The 21864-nt window shown below is 33.9% G+C and overlaps 3 protein-coding genes across 5 annotated transcripts; 2 read left to right on the top strand and 1 right to left on the bottom strand.

Moving 5' to 3' along the window:
• The first annotated feature begins 94 nt into the window (after positions 1-94).
• Positions 95-2848, top strand: LOC120259923 (putative receptor-like protein kinase At4g00960). The gene is made up of 5 exons (XM_039267381.1): positions 95-442; positions 519-735; positions 1576-1813; positions 1932-2082; positions 2177-2848. Exons 1-5 carry the CDS (start codon positions 218-220, stop codon positions 2558-2560), a joined length of 1215 nt encoding a protein of 404 aa, XP_039123315.1. The 5' UTR covers positions 95-217; the 3' UTR covers positions 2561-2848.
• Positions 2849-5793: 2945 nt separating this feature from the next.
• Positions 5794-12372, top strand: LOC120261520 (mannose-6-phosphate isomerase 2-like). 3 transcript variants are annotated; one of them, XR_005536613.1, is made up of 6 exons: positions 5794-6197; positions 6293-6460; positions 7643-7855; positions 8513-8779; positions 9275-9724; positions 11998-12372. XR_005536613.1 is itself a non-coding variant. In XM_039269438.1 (5 exons), exons 1-5 carry the CDS (start codon positions 5886-5888, stop codon positions 9593-9595), a joined length of 1281 nt encoding a protein of 426 aa, XP_039125372.1. In that variant the 5' UTR covers positions 5794-5885; the 3' UTR covers positions 9596-9935. The 3 variants fall into 3 exon arrangements, 1 of the variants encoding a protein (XP_039125372.1); XR_005536614.1 differs by lacking the exon at positions 11998-12372 and adding an exon at positions 10766-11013; XM_039269438.1 differs by lacking the exon at positions 11998-12372 and having other exon boundaries at positions 9275-9935.
• A 4447-nt stretch (positions 12373-16819) lies between these two features.
• LOC120261825 (MYB-like transcription factor EOBI) lies at positions 16820-18195 on the bottom strand. Its single transcript, XM_039269817.1, has 3 exons — positions 17830-18195; positions 17545-17674; positions 16820-17439 (listed from the first exon to the last, which is right to left on the bottom strand). The coding sequence occupies exons 1-3, from the start codon at positions 17975-17977 to the stop codon at positions 16971-16973; spliced, it is 747 nt and encodes a 248-aa protein (XP_039125751.1). The 5' UTR covers positions 17978-18195; the 3' UTR covers positions 16820-16970.
• Between the last annotated feature and the right edge of the window lie 3669 nt (positions 18196-21864).

Raw genomic sequence — 21864 nt, 5'->3', positions numbered from 1 at the left:
GAATTATTTGAGGGTAAAAACTGGAGTTGGGTAAAAGTGTTGAAATGTCGTAATTTCAAATTTGACTAACAAACATCTCCAACAGAGTAAGATATTCATACATCCTTCTCCATGAAACTTCTCCCTCAAAATCCTACGAAGCGAGCGGGGATGGTCCAAGCTCTTCAAACGTGTCGCAGGTGTCCTCTTCGTTTTGGATCTCGAGAGTTTCGATTCCATGGGGGCGATGTCGTGGCTCTGTGGTTGTTGCGGCGCTAAGAGCCTCAGAGTCCTCCGGAAGAGGCCGGAGGATCTTAATCAGCGGTCTCAGGCGCCGGCGATGGGGAATTCCGGTGCCGCGTCTTGGGATTTGTTCATTGATTTGAAGACTCTTGAAGCTGCTACTGATTGCTTCTCTGATGCTAATCGGCTTGGCCAGGGTGGCTTCGGTCCTGTCTACAAAGTTTGGGATGGGCAGAAAAAAACTTGATTTTTGTTTGTTTATTGATGATTGAGAGGTTTGTTTGAAAAAAATTCAGGGGAGGATTGAGGGGTGGGAAGAGGAGGTGGCGGTGAAGAAGCTGGCTATGGATTCTAGGCAGGGAGTGAGGGAGTTTATGAATGAGGTTAGGTTGTTGCTCAAGGTTCAGCACCGGAACCTCGTCTCGCTCATTGGTTGCTGTGCGCATCCGGAGCACAAGATGCTTGTTTACCCTTACTTCCCTAACCGTAGTCTTGATCACTTCCTCTTCTCTGGTGAGTAGCTTGTTGCTGCGTTCTTTGCTCCATTGTCTTATATGTGAAGTGAAATTGAGAAATGATTGATGGGTTAGAGTTTCATGTTCTGTATGCCTTGCAGGTGTTTGATCATCAGTGTAATTATCATAATTTCGGTCTCTGTCACTCTGTGTGTGTTTTTCATTCTTTAGTGATTATCAAGTCCTAGGCTTTTGCATGAGATGCTGTTCTAATGAGTTAACGAAGCATTTTATGAAGTTTAACTGACAGAAAACTTGACAACCAGAGAACAAGAAGGTTGCACTTCGACATTGGCAATATCTTGGGCTAGCATTTCTTGGCCATGACTTTAACCCTCATTAAATCAGGGATACCCAATCTTTCCATAGGTCTTGGTAACGCTAGGCCGTTTGTGGAGACTCATTGTTCTTTGTTCATTGAATTGGTGTCCTTTTTGAGTCAAGGGAAAGTTAGGTTCTTGATGGTAAATCTCAAGTCGTTCAATTTCATTATGAAGTCTTCCTTAGCCAGCTTGCTATTACTCTGGTCTTCAAGGCAATTTCCTTCTAGTCACATTAGCAACTTGATGATTTTTTATAGGAACCCATTAAGTCTTGCTTTAAACCTACTTTATATTCTTTTAGTCCACTATATAAAATATGGGGTATCTTTTTGAGACATCTCTGTAAAGAATGTGACTTCCAAATAAAAGTCTTCAACCACACACATGGCCTGGTGTTTGTTGTGATATTGCAAAAGCTGATAAAGTTTATTGTAGATTATAAAAATATAGTTTTTCTCAGGAGGAAGAATGTGCTGGTACATTGTTATAATGTTTTATCTTTTTGCTCTTCTCAGACAATGAAAAGCGTGCATCACTTAACTGGTCAAAACGATTTGAGATAGTTGTTGGAGTGGCAAAGGGTCTTCTATATCTTCATGAAGAATCTCCTGTCAAGATCATTCACAGAGATATTAAGGCAAGCAACATATTGCTTGATGACCAATTATGCCCCAAGATCTCTGATTTTGGCATGGCAAGGCTATTCTCAGCTGATGATACTCATGTAAATACGTTTAAGATTTCTGGCACCTAGTAAGTTATTTTTTCCTTATGTGTTTTCATTGTATTTCTTTCCTTTGTTACAACTGACTCGTAAAACACCCATTTCAAATTCTTAATGAAGAAGAAAAAATCTGTTTGATTTTTTCAGTGGTTATATGGCACCTGAATATGCAATGAATGGCTATTTATCTGCAAAGGCTGATGTCTTCAGTTTTGGCGTGTTGGTACTAGAGATTGTTAGTGGGAGGAAAAATCTTGATCGGCAGTTGGATGAAGATAAGATTGACCTTCTGACCTATGTAAGACACCAATAAACCAATCTTAGTTAGATCATCATATGCTACAAGTGAAGTTTGTTGTTTAAATTAGATGTTCTTCCCTTGTATTATGTAGACATGGAAACTCTTTGAAGCAGGAAGGGCATTAGAGCTTGTGGACCCTAGCCTTGATAACTACAATAATGAAGAAGCAGCATTGTGCATTCAGCTAGGGCTGCTCTGTTGTCAAGCCCTAGTTGCTGACAGGCCGGATATGTACTCAGTTCATCTCATGCTTTCCAGTGATTCATTTTCATTGCCAAAGCCTGGTAAACCGGGAATCCGGGGCCGTGGAGGACGATGGACTGCAACATCTTCTACAGCAGCCACTAATAATACTCGTACAAATAGCACCTACACTGGAACTGACACAACTAGAGCTTCAAATATTTTTAATAGTTCAATAGAGGAGTATTCAGGAAATTCCATATCTACTTCCTTTACTACAGAGGGACGATGAAACAAATCTGCTCATGGTATGCATCTCCAAACATCATGTAACATAGATATCACCGGGTGCTTGCTTGAGAGGAGTTTTTGCATTTGCATTTTGTTTTTTTTTTTTTTTAATTTTTCGGATTGTTACTTGGATTGTCAGCTATCTTGTAAGATAACATTCATGGATTCTGGTGGGATCTTGGGTATGGAAATGTATTGCTTCTGGGGAAGTGTATTGCTGCTTTAAACCAGGCTGATTATGTACACTTCTTGCAATTTCTAGATATTTAATTGTCTATATTTGTTACTATTGATCAAGCTTCTGTGTTCACAATCCATCTCTTGAGAGTCCAACCCACATGACATATTTCTATTGTATTTTATTGGACATCGCTATGTTGTTTTGGATGAGTAACTTTCTAAATGGGCTTATTTAGTGAAGTTTTCTAAATGTTTGACGCTTGTGATGTTATCGTCCTGTATCCAATCATTCTTTGATCTGATAAGACTTCTATATGTATATATATATATATATTGTCATCATGTTGTTGTTATAAGTTTATATGCTAATTTTCATGACGGAATGAATGTTGAAAAGAAAAAAATAAACCACCGAGAGAAACACTTTTCAAGTGGCCTGCTATGTGTTGTGTTTCATTTCAATGAGTGTGTCTTTTATCGCTTTGACTTTCTATTGGTCTGTTTGTCTTATGTATGTATCTAGTTTTTCTAATTTTTTTTTAATAATTTTGTAGTTTATCCACTTTATAAAAAAAATTGACATTTTAATGACTAAGGAGTTGTGGGTGAAGGTTGAAGTGTGACTTTTTCCAAGGCTAATCAACAACCCGGGGTATGGCCGCTGCCTATTATTAGCCAGTTTGATATCAATTGGGCGTAGAATATAAGTCTTGACTTACTAGGTTCTGTTGCTATCTAAATGACTTGGTAGCACAAGCTAAAGCCATCAATTGGTTGAGCCATTAAAGCATGAATTTATTTGTTACTGAGAATATAATGTAACATTTGAATATAATCGGTTTGCAGCTATGGACTTTGAACGAAAATTAAATTCGAGTTTATTGTCAAAATTATCTGTTGAAGTTGTCCTCTTACTCTGAGCCTATTTCTCAGGTTGCAGGTTAGAAAATGGATTCCAATTACGGGTCAAGGTGGAATACCACAATTTCCTTTTCTTTTTTGGGCTGCAGAGCATGAAGAGCAACACAGTCAATGCCTCAAGGAATGGTTAGTTCACTAATCTTTTTTTTGGTTTGCTTCTCTTTGAATCATGGACACTTGTTAGGCTTTGCTTCATTCACTGTGTTTCCAACCTGTGATCTTGAAGAGTTAGTTGATTTGTTTTCTCATTTTTACATTTTCTCGTATTGAACTTTTGCTTACATTCATACTGTTGTCATTTCGATGTTGATGTGTAAATATGGATACTGTTTTGTAGAAGTCTGTTACATTCAATGGTATAAATTTTGTCAAAAATATAATGGCGTACCACCGGTATTTTGTTTCTTCACTATGAGCATTTGAGTAAGAGATGTTGATAAAATAGACTACATCATCATCGAATAAAATCGATTGACTTAGAAAACAAAATTATTTCGATATTCTAGAAACTCTTAAACAATCACAATGATCTGTATCTATACAGGCATGATACGAAATTAGAATAAAATAAAATCGAAGAGTGGTAAATTCATGTTTTTCGCTCTTCATTTTGGAATACAGAAAAGATGCAAATGCTATTCTAAATTTAGATGAAATGCATGAGTTCTCTGAAGTCTTATCAGATTCAGCAAAAACTAGATTTACAAACTCTTACAACATGAAGTTCAACAGAACAATACTGTGACTTATAATAAACTGCATTTTTTTCATTTGTTTGATGTTTTACAAGTTACAGGTCTCCTTGGATTCTCTGCTGATGATTCGGATCCAAACAAAGCACATAGGCTGCAATGCAGGACAATATCAATGGAAACAAACATAATTGAGCCCCTTTACACCTAAAACATCAACACATGTCTGATGCTTTATGATCCAAAGTCATGCTCCTTGCCTATAGCCTTCTTTTGTCTCTGGGTAACGTGACACATGCTTAACGTGCATTATTTATCATTGGCCTTTTCTTTCATTCTCACTGTATGGCCACTATACATGCTTTTTGTGAAAAACATGATACAAACTTGTGTCCTTGAGGTGTGCATGGTCATTTGGTTTGTGATAATGACATATTATTACATAACGAGATTACCATGATAATATGAGTGAGAATGTTATATGAATGAGAATATTACGGTAATTTTATATAACTATGTTTGATTGGAAACTCTTGGGAATAGTTTATTGCCGTGTTTGGTTATCATAGTAATCAATTTGCTAAAATATAAAAAGTTATAAGATTATCACGGTAATCCAAAATAGACATTAAAATTGGTGATAATAGGATTACTAATTTTTTTGATAATATTTATAAATTAGTAATGTGATATTATTATTCAGATTATCATTGATGTAATGTCAAACATGATAATATATGTGGTAATTTATCTACATTACTGTTAACCAAACAGCACAGTAGGATCAAAGGAATTCAGTTCAATTAGTGCAAGCATCCCAGTTGTCACTTAGATTAAGGAAATAATTAACTACACAAGTAATGCTTCGGTGGTGATTTTGATTGGTTTGTTGAAGAGTTCGACGTAATTAGACTGAAATCCACTTTTCGTGATGAGGAGATCAATGCTGGAGTCACGATAATTTGATTAAATATATATATATCGTCAAACACATCCCTGCCGTACATTGAAATCACATCTTAATCATAACCGTCAATTCAGTGGATAAAACGGCCATTTCGTAATATTCTCAATCTCTAGGGGCCTAAAATAGTACTGCACCAAAAAAAGACGTGCCTTTCGTTAAAACGCGGGCTCTTCTGTTCCTTCTCTTAACTACACCGTACCCTTCTAACCTAAAAATGCGTTTCCCAAAAATACTCCTTTCCCGTAAGAATCCACTAACTATTTTTTTTTTTTTAAAAAACATATTAATATAGCATTCTCAAAGCAATTAAATTTTTTAAAAAAAAGATATTTACCATTAAAAAAAGTTTTTTTATAAAAAAAAATCATGACATCGTTTCCCGTTTCACAAAAGCCGTTTCCCATTCCAAGATGAAGCCAAGGCGCGGCGAGGGCGGTGAGCCAACTAATGCTCCACTGCATCTCTTGTCCCTGTCCCTCTTCTTCTTCGTTAAAAACCCTCACTCTTATCGACTTTCATGGCACTCCTCCTCCTCCTTCTCCTTCTCCTTCACCTTGGTGGCATCAATGGAGACCACTGTCAAGCCTCGTCGCCTCCGTGTCGCCGTCCAGAACTATGACTGGGGTCGCACCGGTGAGGAAGCGGCCGTCGCCCGCCTCTTCTCCCTCAATGACCCCAACTCCCCCATCGACCTCTCCCTCCCCTTTGCCGAGCTCTGGATCGGTACTCATCCCTCTGGCCCCTCCTTCTTATTCCCTGATGACTCCGACTCGGATGGGGTTGTGCCATTGAAGGACTGGATTCTCCAAAACCCCAGCGCCGTCCTTGGGTCTGAAGTCACGAAGCGGTGGAGAGATGACCTGCCGTTCTTGTTCAAGGTTTTGTGGTGGTTCAAGGAATCTATGTTTGTTAGGATGGGGATTTTTAGCTGGATTGATTTGATTTGGCAGTATGAGATTGTTGTGGGTTTTAGGTTTTGTCGGTCTCGAAGGCGCTGTCGATACAGGCGCATCCGGATAAGGAGTTGGCGGAGGTGCTGCATAAGATGCGGCCGAATGTGTACAAGGATTCTAATCATAAGCCTGAGATGGCGATCGCGCTATCAGAGTTTAAAGCCCTCTGTGGCTTTGTCAGCTTAGAGGTAAAATTTTCTTCAGTACTTGTAGTTGTTGCTTCTATTTTTAATCCAAATTGATTCATTTTGAGATAATTGGACTGGTTATGTGCTCCTTTGGATTCCTTGTTAGTTCATTATCACTCAATACTGTGTGGCTTCTTCTCTGTGACAGTTTGAGATAATGTTGCTTATCATCTGTATGAATCTAGAACGTGAATGTAAGGGCATAAGAGTATGATTCAAGTAAAGGTGGATGATTTGATCAATCTTGTTATTGTAGAAAACTTGTTGTAATTGAGTGGATGGCAATAACTAGGATTGACTGACTGCTAGTTTTAGAAGTAACGAAAAGAAAAAAAAAAAAAGTGATTTTATGGGGTGTAACGCTTGCATTTGTTTGCTTGGATTGCGGAAAGGGAGGTCAACTAGATGGGCTTTTAGCCAAGTAATTTTTTATTAACCACTTCGTAAGCAAGATGCTTCTGGAGCAGGGTGTCCAATCTCAAACATCTAAGTTTGTTGGGCTCTGGCATTGGTTCCTGGTCCTGGCAGAGGATTTTGCCCAAGAGAATATTAAGGAAGAAGAAGTAAAATGAGACATTTTGGCCATATTTGATGGCTGCGAAAGCTGTTCAGTCTTTTAGCACACTGAAAATTCAGGCTTTGATGGTCATAATCATACTTTCTATAAATAAGCAATTAATGAAGTTCCTTGCTAAAAAGTTTATCATTCATGAGTTGCTCTATTTTATTTGCTAGGACTGCAAAGACTTGCATTCTTCAATGCAAATTTATATCTGTGGTGCATATGAACCCCTTTAAGCATGCCTGGTTGCAGAGATACTGAGGCATATACATAATATACAACAAGAATTAAATGGTTGCAGTTTTTGAATTTATTTATTTTTTCTTACCCTCAATTCACATACACGGTATTCCCTTATTGTGCTTAATCGTTTACAACAAAAACTATGTGGTTGCTGTTTTGAATATTTTTTTTTCTTATTCCACTTGTCCATCCACATACTGTACTCAATTAGTATACCCTTATGATGTTTAATGGCATCCTGTATGTGTAAGCATAAAGATGAATTCCATATTTCATCTTTACAAACGGAATTTGTTAGTCCGAAATTGAAGGTCAGATGCTATGAAGTGTAGTTTTTAGGCAGTGACACTAATGTTCGTCCCTTTTTTCTCCTGCAGGAGCTTAAGGATGTTCTTACTAGTGTTCCAGAGATTGGAGAGATTGTTGGTGATGAGCATGTAGACAGGATTATGACTCTCAAAGAGACAGATGCATGTGAGGAAATAAAAATTGCTTTACAGTCAATTTACACAAAGCTGATGTTGGCAAGCCAGGAGACGGTTTCTGAGCACGTGTCTAAATTGATGCACCGTTTGAATGCAGAAAATAAGGTACATAGATCTTCAGGTTTTTTTTTAATGGTTTGCTCAATTGACTAGTATGCGAGAATCCTTGCTTTTGTTAATGGTGTCCAGCAATTGTTTGTTTGACCAGGAACCTAGCTGTCATTCCCACATTGTTAGACAATAAACATATGAAATTCATCATGAAACATCAAGAACTGCTTTAAGAATTTAAGTTTGTATCTTCTATCTCTCTGCAATTGTTTTGAAATCCTGGTTTGCTAAAAGGGAATGCAAACTTTTGAACTCATAAATTTATTTGGCTCAATAATTGAATAAAAGAAATAAAGAAAAATCCAATGAAGTACAATTTCAATAAGCTGCAAAAATGGATTGCCTGGTTTCTGTAAAGGTACCAATGTTCACATAATGCTTATTCATATTAAGGAAAGAATTGCGTGAGAAGCCATCATACCAGGTAATGTAATCATACAGAGAGTTGATTAATGTAAAGCACCAACTTTAAATATCTATCTTAGAGATGTACTGCTGTTAAAAGAATATGAAGTCATCTTTTCTTGGTAATTCTTAAGTTCAAGCTATCTTGTATGTTGTTTCTTGTAAGTGTAGTAATTCATCAAATGTTCTAGTTTGATGTTGGTTATTTGAAATTGATGGGATTAATACTGTTTTTGGCCATCACAGGATAGGATCCTAACAGAGAAAGAACAACTAGCGCTGCAGTTAGAGAAGCAATATCCAAGCGACATTGGAGTTATATCAGCCTTCTTCTTTAATTATGTAAAACTCATCCCAGGTGAAGCTTTGTCTATTGGTGCTAATGAACCTCATGCTTATATTTCTGGTGAATGCATTGAATGTATGGCGACATCAGACAATGTTGTACGTGCTGGCCTGACTCCTAAATATAAGGATGTTCATACTCTTTGCTCCATGCTTACATACAAGCAGGTTAGTGTCTTCTTCCCCCACTGGTAAAATTTACTGAAATCTTTAGAGACTTGTAAATTAAATGACTTCTATGCTATCCTTGTAGAATTAGAACAGTATGCTATCTTCTGCGAAGTTTCTATTTTATTGTCTTTAGTTGTCATTGTATGCGACATTGCCATAGATAAGTATATTATATGAACTTTATCTTTTTCATATGACTGACCTTTAAAAGTACACTGGGTTGCGTTGTTAATGTTAACATTACTCTCTGTTGCTCATACCTGAATTTCTGAACATATTTTCAACAAAACCGAGAGTTATCCTAGACATTTGTGTGATAGTTGGATCAAATAAATTTATGTTCTTTTAGACTAGCTGATTGCTGGGTTTTTAATGCAATGACCCAATTAAAAGTTGGATGAAGGTGTCAGAAGCTTACTGAAAAGTAATATGTATCCTAGTTCTAGTGATCCATTATGACAGAACTCTCACTCCTGTAATGTGACCATGCAGGGGTTTCCTGAGGTTCTGCAAGGGATTCCCTTGAATGATCATGTATCGAGGTATACTCCTCCATTTGATGAATTTGAGGTTGACCGTATTTCACTGCCTCCAGCAGAGTCTCTGGAGTTTCCTGCTGTCCCAGGCCCATCAATTTTTATTGTGGTGGCTGGGCAAGGCAGTATGCAGATGTCCTCTTCAACTGCTGGAGAGATGATCATGGAGGGAAATGCATTCTTTGTCCCTGCCAAAAATGAAATAAAGTTCAGTGCTGGTGTTTCTGGAGAACTGCAACTCTACAGAGCTGGAGTGAACAGTAGATTCTTTGATTAATGCTTTGGATGGAAAATCTCTAGTTTTGGCTTTGCAGCAAAATCAAAATATTGCGCACTAGTTCGTTCATCAAGGATCTCTAGTTTTGGCTTTGGAGCAAATCAAAATAATGTGCACTAGTTCATCAAGGTAATATTATAGAATAAGAGCCATTTCTGTTCACTATCATTCTCTTTGTTTACATCATACATCCTATTACCAAATATAATGTAATATGATGATTATATCAACATGTAAATCTGAATAAAAATCTTCTTTTATATTACGTATATGTCTATTGAAAGAGGGTTTCTTTCCTGATGTTTATACTGGTCAAGAAGAATCCACAAATTCAATTCCACGCATGAATCTGGTTCCTTTCTTTCAATTTCCGGTCAATTTATCTGTTTTTTATTATCCAGTTGCTTGTTGTTCCATAAATACCAGTGACATTAGTCATACTTTTGAGATTGAACATGATAAGAGAGCCATTTAAGAGCAAGTATGAAATTCTACAGTTGGTCACCTAAACCATCCACTTCAATTCATTTATTTTCCTTCATTTGTCGTTGCCAATTTTATCTCTATGTGACAACGTTCAAGAGGGTATGGTGGCATGTTTTTTCTACACATTCCTCTTGTTAGCTTTCTTATTACTTTGTAATTATATTACACATATATTTAGTTTGATATGTTAGGAATTGATGTAACCATACCTGGAAACCTATTCCGAATATGTTCATCTAACATGGAAAGCAGAAGAACACTGATCAGCTTACTGTATTTATGTTGGTGAACATTATGTACTTATTCATACAATAATAGCTTACTGTACCATGTTAGGAAGTTTAGGTCAAAGTGACATAATATTATACATTCCGGTAACAGAACTGTTAATGAGTAGGTTGGACCAGATTGTTTAAAAAAACTGCTAAAATATTTTATTCAATGAGTCTATGGGCTGCTGCTACTGTAAGCCATAACATTTCTTTCCGCGTCTCTAACTGAAGTTTCAAGTCAATACTCTTTAAAAAAAATATAATTAGGGTTTTAAAGTGTTATGACTCGGACAATGATGCAACATAGAAGGTCTAGGGGGAGTGTACCGAAATATACCTCACGTTTTGATTTTGTCTCATGGCTTTGATGTCCCAGAACTGATTGTCAATTTCTTATGTGTTTTTTCTGAAGGAACTCTTCTCCCATTGGAGTTCAACTTCAACCAAAATTCTGTTGTGCTGTCTTGCTGTCTATTACTTGCAATTTCCACCCCACTTTACTTTCTTTTGTGCTTTTGCTTTCAAGCCAGCATTGAATTTATTGTTTTTGGTGTAACTGTGGTTGTATTCATTCAGCGTAAAATGACAGAACAAAAGTCCCTTTCTATTAGTTTTTCCTTTGCAGTTTCTCTTGACAATGTAGGACTTTTAAGGTTTATATTAAACTTAAGAAGGTATCCAACTGTTATTTTTTCTCATGTCATTTGAGGATACATAGTTAATTATCATATTTAATTGCATTCCTTTACCTATGTGCCACAGTACATAAAATGACACAATGGAAGCCCTTTTATTATAGTTTTCCTTACAATTTTTCTTGACCAAAAGAATACACTGTAGAACTTTGAGACTAATAAATGTTAAATCTTGGAGATGAGATTACATGTTAAATATCATGTTTAATTGCATCCTTTCACCTATATGCCCAAAGGGTCAAACAAAAAAAAATAGGGAAAATTACCTAAAAGTCCTTGTATTGTTTCAAACTTTCACTGCAGTCCTTGACAATTTTGTTTCCCATTAGATCCCTTCTTTTTTTAGCCATGTTCTTTTCAACCCTTGCTGTTAGTTCCATCAGTTAAGTGGAGGTAAAATGATTCAAATGCCCATGTAACAATGTGAGATGAAAAAAAAACAAAAAGTTTACCTCCAAGTCACATCACATTTAATGTAAAGTATAACCAAATATTCCAATGAAGCTTCCTTGTCAGAGAAAAGATGATATTTCACTCCTTCTCAACGTTGCCATTGTTTTTGAAGTTGTGCTTGTTCATCTTGATTAGGTTGCCGAAGCTTCAACTTCGTCTCCCACCTTGTTTAGTTAGCAGGTTGGAGTGAAGATATTTATACGTAAGCTGCTGTTACTCCTGTTGTTGTTGTTATTCTTCATCTTCGGCATCTTTTTCTTCCTTTTCTTGTTGTTGTTCTTCTTCATCTTGTTCATGTTGTTCTCCTTCTTTTACATCATTTTCTTCATCTGCTCTTCATCAACTTCATCTTCTTAACCTTCGTCTTCGTCATCTTGCTCATCTTGTTGTCTTTATCTTGTTTTCTTCTTCTTATTGTTGAGTCCAATTAAGCACGCTTTTGCATCTGTAATATACGAAGCTTAATCACTTTTGTCATTTTTGGAATTCCATGTAGGCATCGGTAACAATAGAAACATTTTCCGCCGTGGCGTGATACAAGTGTGAAGGACATGTGCTTCAATTCACCGTTTTAAGTTCATGGGAGTCAGTCATGGGTGAGATATGTGCTCGTTGGGCCGTAGATGTTTCTCAAGTTAAAGTGAAGCTCGTAATGCCTGACGCATACAAAACGCTTTGCCCAATTGAGTCTGACGCTGATTTTCAACGTATGTGTCGTATATACCATAGTTTCAATAAATTTGTTGTGGACATCATCATCGAGGATGTCAGTGTCTCTGCAGATGGAAACTCGGCCTCCTTGATCCCATTGTAATACTACAATCACTGATTTTCCTAGTTACTTATCGTTTATGTGTTTTTTTTTGTTAATATATCATGTGTATTAATATATCTTACTGTATTAAAAATGTTTCATGTATATAATATAAGATTCATGTATCTTATTCTGATTTCCCGTGTATAATATGTGTTTCCTATGTATAATTTTTGTTTCTTGTGTATAATATATGTTTCCTGTGTATACTTTAAATTGTGTGTATTTTTTTTACCGCAGAGAATCGTTGTCAGACAGCGTCAACCCCAATGGTGATAGTTTTTTCTCCCAACATAATTCTTCCGGGGCGTGCAATATTGTCAGGTCAATTGATACACATGATGGTTTCACTATACAAGTAGGCCAATGGTTTGAGAATGCAGACCACTTTAAAGATTGCCTGCAAAGCATAACTATAAGGAAAAATTTTGACTTTACATTTATAAAAAAATGACAAACTTCGGGTGACTATAAGGTGCGCTGCTCAGGAATGACAATAACAACAGCGCAGTCAGCCTCCAGTCTCATAGCTGTTCATGTAGAAGGTGGGAAATACATGACCTATCGTGCAAGTATGCATGAGTAGCGATTATGCAAACATACACGAATGTCCATTCTTATGTTGATGATTACTTCACAGTGGAATGATATCGTCGGGCGTATGCAAATGCAACATCCCCTGTTCCTGACAGTGACAAACCATCTGACGACAACCGTCAACTACGACTTCGGCCACCAATATCAAAGAAACGGCCAGGAAGTCTTAAAGGAAGCGAATAGAGTCACAAGCCTAACTGTCAACAATTCTTTTTGTGATACAAGTTCGAAGAACTACAAAGCAAGCAAACACACAACAAATATAATATCGTCAGCGTATCATACACAATTAATCTATAATATACACATAAAATGAAACACTATACATTAATTACATTTTATAAACAAGAAGCAAGGATTCTACACAGGATGCTAGGAATATACACAGGAAGCAAGGAATCTACACATGAAGCTTATATATTACACAGATATTGGGTATTATACACATTAAAGTATTACAATACACATAAAACAACTCATTACACAAAATTAGAAAGATAACACATTTCCCTATTTTCCTTTGAGTGATTTCAATAGCGGGCATATAGACGCCGCCTTTATGAAACTCGTCTCCACGTAACACATTATATGAGGTGACTGTCCGAATCATGGTTTTTTCACACTGTTCGTCATCTCATAGAACGAGATGATTAGGATAATGACGCACCCTTTCACGTGCACACTTAAAATGTCACGAACTGTGTATGTTTTGATGTTGTTATGTAGTTGATTTTGTACTTGTGTTTTAATTTTCTTTCCTGTGTATTGTTTTCATCTTGTGTGTAGTAATTTCATTTTGTGTGTATTATTTCTATTGAGTGTGTAGTAGTTTTGTTTTCTGTGTATATATTATTTTTATTTGGTGTGTATTATTTATGTTTCATGTGTATTCTCCATATTTACATGTTTAACATTCCATTTGATGTGCATCATTTGTTGAGTGCATTTCAAATTTACAACTGATTTTGTAATTATAAACAACAATATTAGTCATTTATAAACAACAAAAAAAATGACAAATAATAATATGGATACTGAAGTTCTTGTAATGTTAATGTTTATATTACGTACTGATGTCAGAACCCTACAGATTTATCTTAGGTTCGGCGTTTAAGTCTACCACTGTCTCTTCTATCATGTATATAACACACCAGTAAAATTAAGAAAAGTTTAATTTAAAAAATTAGTAAACATGTATATATATATTGCATGGACTAATTTTTCAAAATTATAAAAAACTAAAACCAAATTTACAAATTCAATAATTCAATAATTCTTCAAAATTGTAAAAAAACTTAATATATTTTTTGGATTTTTTTAATAACGGTCTAATTAGATATGCAATGAATTTTTTTTATGAAATTGAATAAATCATAATTTCATTAATAAAAAATTATAACAAAACAAGGTAGCATAACAAGACAGAAGTAAAGAAATTGGAATAGATTATTAAAAGGGATTTGTATTCTTATAAAATAAAATAAGTTTTATTAACCAACTTAAAAACAATTCCATTAATTACTTATAAAATAATAATTAAATATTATTTAAAACTACCTTAATCTTTAAACAAAATTAAAATACTATAAATTTAGAAAAAAAAAAAATTTTAATTTATTATCTTCAAAATAAAAAAAATTAATGTTTCAAATTCAATTTTTAACAAGATAATAATAATAATAATAATAATAATAATGATATTCAAACTTGGTTTCAATCTATATCTCAATGACTTCACACGCCAATTGTCTTTGCCAGCGGTTCCAAGGAAAAAAGTAATGTCATTTCAACCGGTTGAAATGATGGGTTATTTCTCAAACGTTTTCTCTCAAAGGTATTAGCGTAATTTCACAAAAATTTTAGCACCTCCATTTACTCCGTCAACTATTGATGGGCTGAAAAATAAATAAAAGAAAAAAAAGAGACCGGTGAAGAAACTCAGGGTATGTTTGGATGCAAGGATTGATCCCCAAGGATTGGGGATCAACCCTTGTGGCATGTGCATGCCCATGTTTGGGCATGCACCAAAGGGCATGGGAAGGGAATGAGGGGGAGTGCATGCCCTCAAACCCTTCATGCTCATCCCCTCATTTTTGGGGGATTGAGCATGCCTTGATGAGGTAATGACTCTTTTTACCCCTCATAATATTATATTTGTTTAAATTTTTAATGATTTACATTGTATTTATACATTGTATTTTTTTATATTTACATTGTATTAGACTGAAAAATTAAGAAATGACATGTTATACATTGTATTTATTTTTTTAAAAATATTAGAATTATTTATATTTAGTGATTTAAAAAAATAATTAAATTTGGATATTTATTTATTTTTAAATAAAAAAATCAAATTATATTCATCAATTAAAATGTATAAATTTTTAAAAATTTATTTAGAAAAATAAATAACTCATTTTTAATTTTTATAGAAATTGAAGCTATTTAATAATAATTGTTTTTCTACAAGATATATAATTTAATTAAAATATTAAAGGGTAAAAAAAAGTAATTTTACTAAAATTTTCTCTTATTCTCTATCCTATTCCTATCACCATCTCCTCCAACCAAACATTACTTTTGTTCCCATCCCCAATCCCCTTTTCCTATTTATATTCCCATCCCCTTCCCCATCCCCTTCCCCTTCCCCATCTCCATATTCCCATTCCCTCTAACCAAACGGACCCTCAATACTTTAGGGGATTAAATGAGATTATATAAACTTTCCAGGGATTTTTGGGTACTTTCTGAAAAAAAAAAAATATATATATATATATATATTCATATAATATGAACAGCTCTTATTTATTTCAGTAATGTGGAAAAGGTGATATCTTTTTTGTTCAAAAGGTGAGTTGGAATTCCAAGATTCCACGCTTATCAGAGCGTGGATTTCATTGTATATGAAAGTGAGGAAGATTAGCGTTTATTGCATATCCCACGTGGCAAACATATAGGGTATGTTCCCTTTTCCTTCCCAAGGGCCTATAACTTAAGGCCAAAAACCTCCAAAGCCCTTTCTTGGATGTGGAAAGAGGGTGATAATCCCAAGGCATGATGGATCACATCATCTCACTGTGATTGGATGGTTCCAAGAGCACCCCTTAAGATTTGGCATCATCCTCTGCACCCTAACCCTAACCCTAACCCTAAAATTAGCACCATTACTCACACTCGAACAACCAATGTTTATGTCATGCTAGTAGTGATGCCATCCATCTTTCTGGGGACCCTAACCCTAACCCTAACCCTAACCCTAAAATTAGCACCATTACTCACACTCGAACAACCAATGTTTATGTCATGCTAGTGATGCCATCCATCTTTCTGGGGTCCCTTCCATAAGAGGATAGTCCTGCTGCCCTTTGACAAGGACAAAGGGTGTCTGTCTGTCACACTGGTCTTTCTTTATAATTTTGTTTTAATCTTATTTTCTTAAAAATAAATAATAAATTATAAATTATAATTTAGTCAAGGCTTCTTCATATGATATATTGGACTTTGTTTTCACTGCGATAAATTCTTATTTTTATTTATTTAATTATTTATTTTTGTATAAGAGAAGACGAGAACTGTAGAGTTAGACCAAGCATATGGAAGCTAACAGATGAAGAGAATTTTTTTAAAAAAATAAAATAAATAAATCACGAATTTATTGAAATAAAAATACGAAAACAATAAACTAACCGAGCGAATAACAAAAGAATAAACCAACCAGATTGAAAGATCACTCACCCGAAGTGAAGCACCACCTAAACTTAACAACATGACCAGAAAACACAAAACAAGCAACTGAAAGCGAAGAACACAACTGAGTCCACCAGGAGGTGAGATTTTTATAAACAATTAATTTAAATAATATTAAAGTCTTAATTTATATATATATATATAAATCTTGGCTGATAAATGAAGCACAAGTGAACTTGATAGTGATGCTTGATCAAAATAGCCATCCAATTCTTTCTCTGTTTACACAAAATCAAGCCATCATAAAAAAGAAAAGAAAAAGAAAAGAAAAGAAAAGGACTAGCAATCGCAATTCACACAAGTCTAAAGTATCAACTCAATTGATCAAAAGCCACTCCATTCATGCAGTAATTCTCCAACAATCCACAGGTCATCCATTGTCCGTGAGCCATTTCAATCAGGTTCCCAGCGTCAATGTCCTGATCAGCCACAGCACCATTAGACGAATCAGCCATGAAAGCAAGGTCCAAAGTTTGAAGCTCATTAATGGAGTTGTGATAGTGCTGCTGGTGATCTCCACTGTTACTAAAAGAACTCAACACCATGTTCTGCAGTTCATCTTGAATCTGCATCGCTGCAGGGTTGATAAATTCCTGAGGATTTTCATGCATAGTTTGATTCATAATAATGTTGTTGTTAGTGTTGCTGCTACTGCTGTTCCAGTAACACCTGATTCCATCTATCTTCATATGCTTTGCTTGTTTCTGAACTCTTGTTCTCCAGTAGTTCTTTATCTCATTGTCTGTCCTTCCTGGCAGATGTTGTGCTATTCTTGACCACCTATATATAAATATATATAAACTCAAATAACTAAACTTGAATAATAATCTATTGATCTATATATATTATATATATGGATGCAATTACATAGAACAAGATTAACACCTGTTTCCCCACTTAGAATGGAGTTCAAAAATCAACAACTTTTCTTCAAGTGTGAGGTTCCCTCTCTTCACATCAGGCTTCAAGTAGTTCAGCCACCTTAATCTACAACTCTTTCCAGTTCTCTTCAACCCTTTAAGAACACATCAAACATATACAAACACTAGAAATTAAGATTTAAAAGGACAAGAAAACAAGTATCTATCTATATATATATATATATATATGTATATAATTAAGAACATGAACATATAAATAGACATATATACTATTAGAAAGAATACATACCAGAAGAACGAGCAAGGAGATTCCAGCGACCTTCACCATGAGAAGCAATGTAGTGAACGAGAAGGGAGTCTTCTTCTAGAGTCCATGGTCCTCTCCTTAACTCCATGCTCTCATCTTCATACTTGAGAGCTCCCTTCTTCTCAGACATGTTCCTTTTCAGCTTCTTTTTTCTCTTAATGAGAGCTTCTTCTTCTTCTTCTTCTTCTTCTTCTTGTGATTTGTTTCTATAGCCTTTTGTTCTATATATATATGGTCAAGAATGGAGAGGTGAAACTATCAAGTAGTTTTTTTTTTTAATATTTATTTTTACAATAGGGGTTTATCCTACTCCAGATAGGTTGGAAGGCAAGATATGGAGGGAAACAAAAAGCCTAGTTTCATGGGGATTGGATCATTCATTCATTCATTCATTCATTCATGTATACATGAATTTTCAAGCTTTGTTTGTGGTTTCTAGACACTAACTTTAGCTTTTGCATGAAACGTGTTTGACTGACCAAGAGATTCACAATAGCATAATTGGCTCCATGTTTTCTAAAAGCTAATTTAATTTTTTTTTTCTTAGTTTTAATTAATGGATTCTTTTTATGACTCAGAGGAAGAGGAAGAGAGAGGTTGGCCAATCTGGTGGCATTCCAGCTGCTGGGTTTCCTAAAACATCCTTGCTGCCTTTCATTCTATGGCCTAACAATTCAAAGCGTGTCATGTCTCATGTGATGCAACAACAATAGAAGCATTTTGTCCTTTTTTGTTCCTAAGCTTGCTGTTCATCATGTATATTAATTCTTCAAAATTCTAATTTTATTTATCCACAAAAAAAACTATAATATTATATATATATTATAAGGTGCATGAATATATTCTTTTAAATATGGGTAGGTTAAAGTATAATTATTGTCATGTTCATTAATGGACACCTAACATAAGTAGATTCAATCAAATATAGCACTAATAAGAAAATCAAGTTTGCTAAAGAAATCGATAACATTAAATATTATAAAAACATTAATTAACAGCATTGGAATACCTTAGATATGAAGATGACAAGATTAACGAAGTTAAAACTTACACCGTTATGGAATACCTTAGTCATGAAAATGACAAGATCAACAAATTAAGTTATTTTCATTTTTTATGTTAATCGATGTGATTGTTTAGGTATATTTCATGTCATCTGACTTTTATTTTACTTTTTTTTTTCCATTCTACACAGCAAAATTTCTCCTTCTAGTAAATGCACATGCTTGATTTAGTGATTTGTTTATAAAAAATAAACAAAAAAAATGATTTGCATTATATACCCTACAAATAAACATTAAACACTTAACCCTGAAAAAAACTGTGCCTAATTCTGAGCAAAGTCCTAATTGTATATTTCTTGTAATAAAAAAAAAAAACCAAGCATCCAACAAAATGAAAGTGGTAGTCTATTTTCTCATAATTTTCTATTTCTTAAATGATAGTGTGATAGTCTTTGTAGGCCCATCCTTCTCAAATTTCTTGATCTTTGATTGATTTTAATATGATTATGATTCTAATGTAAACATCCTGAGAATAAGAATATCAATTAATGCATAAGCCTTAGTCTTGTTACTGAATAATTTTCAAAAATCATGACAAAAATGTATACATAAACATACAGTACTTGTATTTGTATTTGTTCTGATTGAATTTGTACTAAAATATTTATTTAGTAAAAGATATAAATATATAAATTTTTTTCTATTAAGTCACTAGAAATGATTGGTTTTGGGACTGTTGATCAATCATCATCAGCATCAGATCTCAAACAAATCACAGTATCTCCATCTATTGGTCTAAGTCTAAGTCATATAGATCTACTTGGAAGTGGGGACCATTTAAACATTGCACCTAAACACATTAGTATCAAAGTACAACCATAAAAAGAGTGACAAAAACTACTCAAACATTGAGCACTAGATCAAGAACAAGAACAATAGCCAATAATGCCACTTTAATCTGTTCATATGAACAGATAGATTCTCTCAACTTTATTTGAAAAATTAGAGAGTTTTGTTTACTATTTATCAATAGTTTTATAACTTTTTTTTTTTCCTCTCTTCTTTGAAAAAATAAAGAAATTTTTTTTATATATATTTTAACCATGTAAAAAATGCTGTCTAAATATATATTTTTTATTATTAGACATCAATCATATTCTAAAAAAATTGAACTATCAGCCTTCTACATCAGAGTCAATTATCTTAATTACTCAATTATTTTTGTGGTGACAAAAAAAAAATTATATTTAAAAAAATAAATAAAAGGCACTATAAATAACACCTCAACCATGTTTTGAAATAAAGTCAAACTTTCAACTTTCTATATAAAAATCAGTTGTCATAACTACTCGATTATTACTGTGAGAGCCATAAATAAAAAATAAAAAACTTTCATCATTAGAAAACACACACATAAAGCTACCAAGTATTAGTGATAAAAGCATAATGATTTATTTGGTCAAAGAAATATAAAGCAAGGTTTGGCTTAGACTCTCTAATAGTAAATTAATAAGTTCATTCAGAACATTTAATATCATCCACATCTCGTCAACTTTTCTTATAAAATAACAAGAATTACACACACACACACAGATATATATATATATATATATATGTATGTATAAATTTTAAGCATGTTAGGTTGGTCAAGCTTCTTTCTTGAAAAAAAACTTTAGCATCTAAAGCAACAACCATTAGATTCCAACCATGGTTTTTCTATAGAAATTAAAATGGCAATCAGCTAAGCATATTGATGATATTTAACAAGACTATACACCAAATGACAATGTGCAAACCATTGATAAGTACATGTTTTAAGCACGTTTAGAAATTAGTACATAAACTTACAAACTCATCGCAGTGATTATTAATGCTTTCTAATAATATATATATATATATATATTTCTTTAGGATCTTATTCTCTCCTAAGTGTTCAAGTCTAAGCCTAAGACTAGGGTTAGATTGAGCCTAAGGGACGACAAGAACAACTAAGATAATGACTTTAAGGATGAAGATGATCTTAATGGCCATGTCATGAAGGATATGACGATATTGAATAATTATAAGCAAAGCAAAACTTGTGGGTTTTTCCTTCCTTGACACTAGACATATTCATGTTCTTGGACACAGAACCCTAGTTAGGGTTTCATCTCAATGCAAAACACATGTTAAATAATCAAACTATTCCTTTTTGTTTTTTTTTTCCCTATATGTATAGTTTAAAAAATTTTAAAAATCCCAGTGATTTTTTGGTCTATTAGTATTAAAATTTTTATATATACAGAATATTTGTGTTCTTACTAAAAAAATAAATTCGAACTCAAATCATATAGGAGGAGAGCACATATGGATTAAAGTATTAACTACTTATCAAACGTATCCTAACCCGCTTGTCCATTTAAAAAAAAAATTAAAAATGTATACATTTAAGAGTTAAGCACCACACTACATGAGAAACATATTTAAATACTTTTAAAAGATCAAAGGAATAGAGATAAAGAGAACAAAAAGAATGTTTAGCAAAATTAAAGAACATAATCTATTTCTATATATTATCTCATAACCTTTGCACCATAAATTCAAGTGGGCGCGGATGTTTCCTTATTTATTAATGAATTGTTTGTTAGATATAATAATTATTATCATTATCTTATAAACTTTGCACCATAAATTCAAGTGGGCACGAATATTTTCTTATTTATTAATGGATTATTTGTTAGATATAACAATAATAATAATAATAATGAGTTATTGTGGCAATAATTTATGCTTGACTTAGGTCTTCAATCAAAGATAAGTTTAATTAGAATTCGGAGGTAATGAAAGAATAAAATATATCTTAAAACAATAAAATAAGGTATCACCTTGAACAAAGAACTAAATTGATTTGATTCTAGTCTCAAAAGTAGAAAAGATGATTCTAAATAAAAACTAAAAAGAATAACTGAAATATTTAATACACCTAAATTTTCCATGCTTTAGAAAATTAATAATCAGTTAATTATGTCACACT

Source organism: Dioscorea cayenensis, chromosome 5, assembly GCF_009730915.1.
Source record: "Dioscorea cayenensis subsp. rotundata cultivar TDr96_F1 chromosome 5, TDr96_F1_v2_PseudoChromosome.rev07_lg8_w22 25.fasta, whole genome shotgun sequence".
Classification (NCBI taxonomy): Eukaryota; Viridiplantae; Streptophyta; class Magnoliopsida; order Dioscoreales; family Dioscoreaceae; genus Dioscorea; species Dioscorea cayenensis.
The sequence above is the reverse complement of the archived record's forward strand: the minus strand, read 5'-3'. Positions and strand labels throughout refer to the sequence as shown.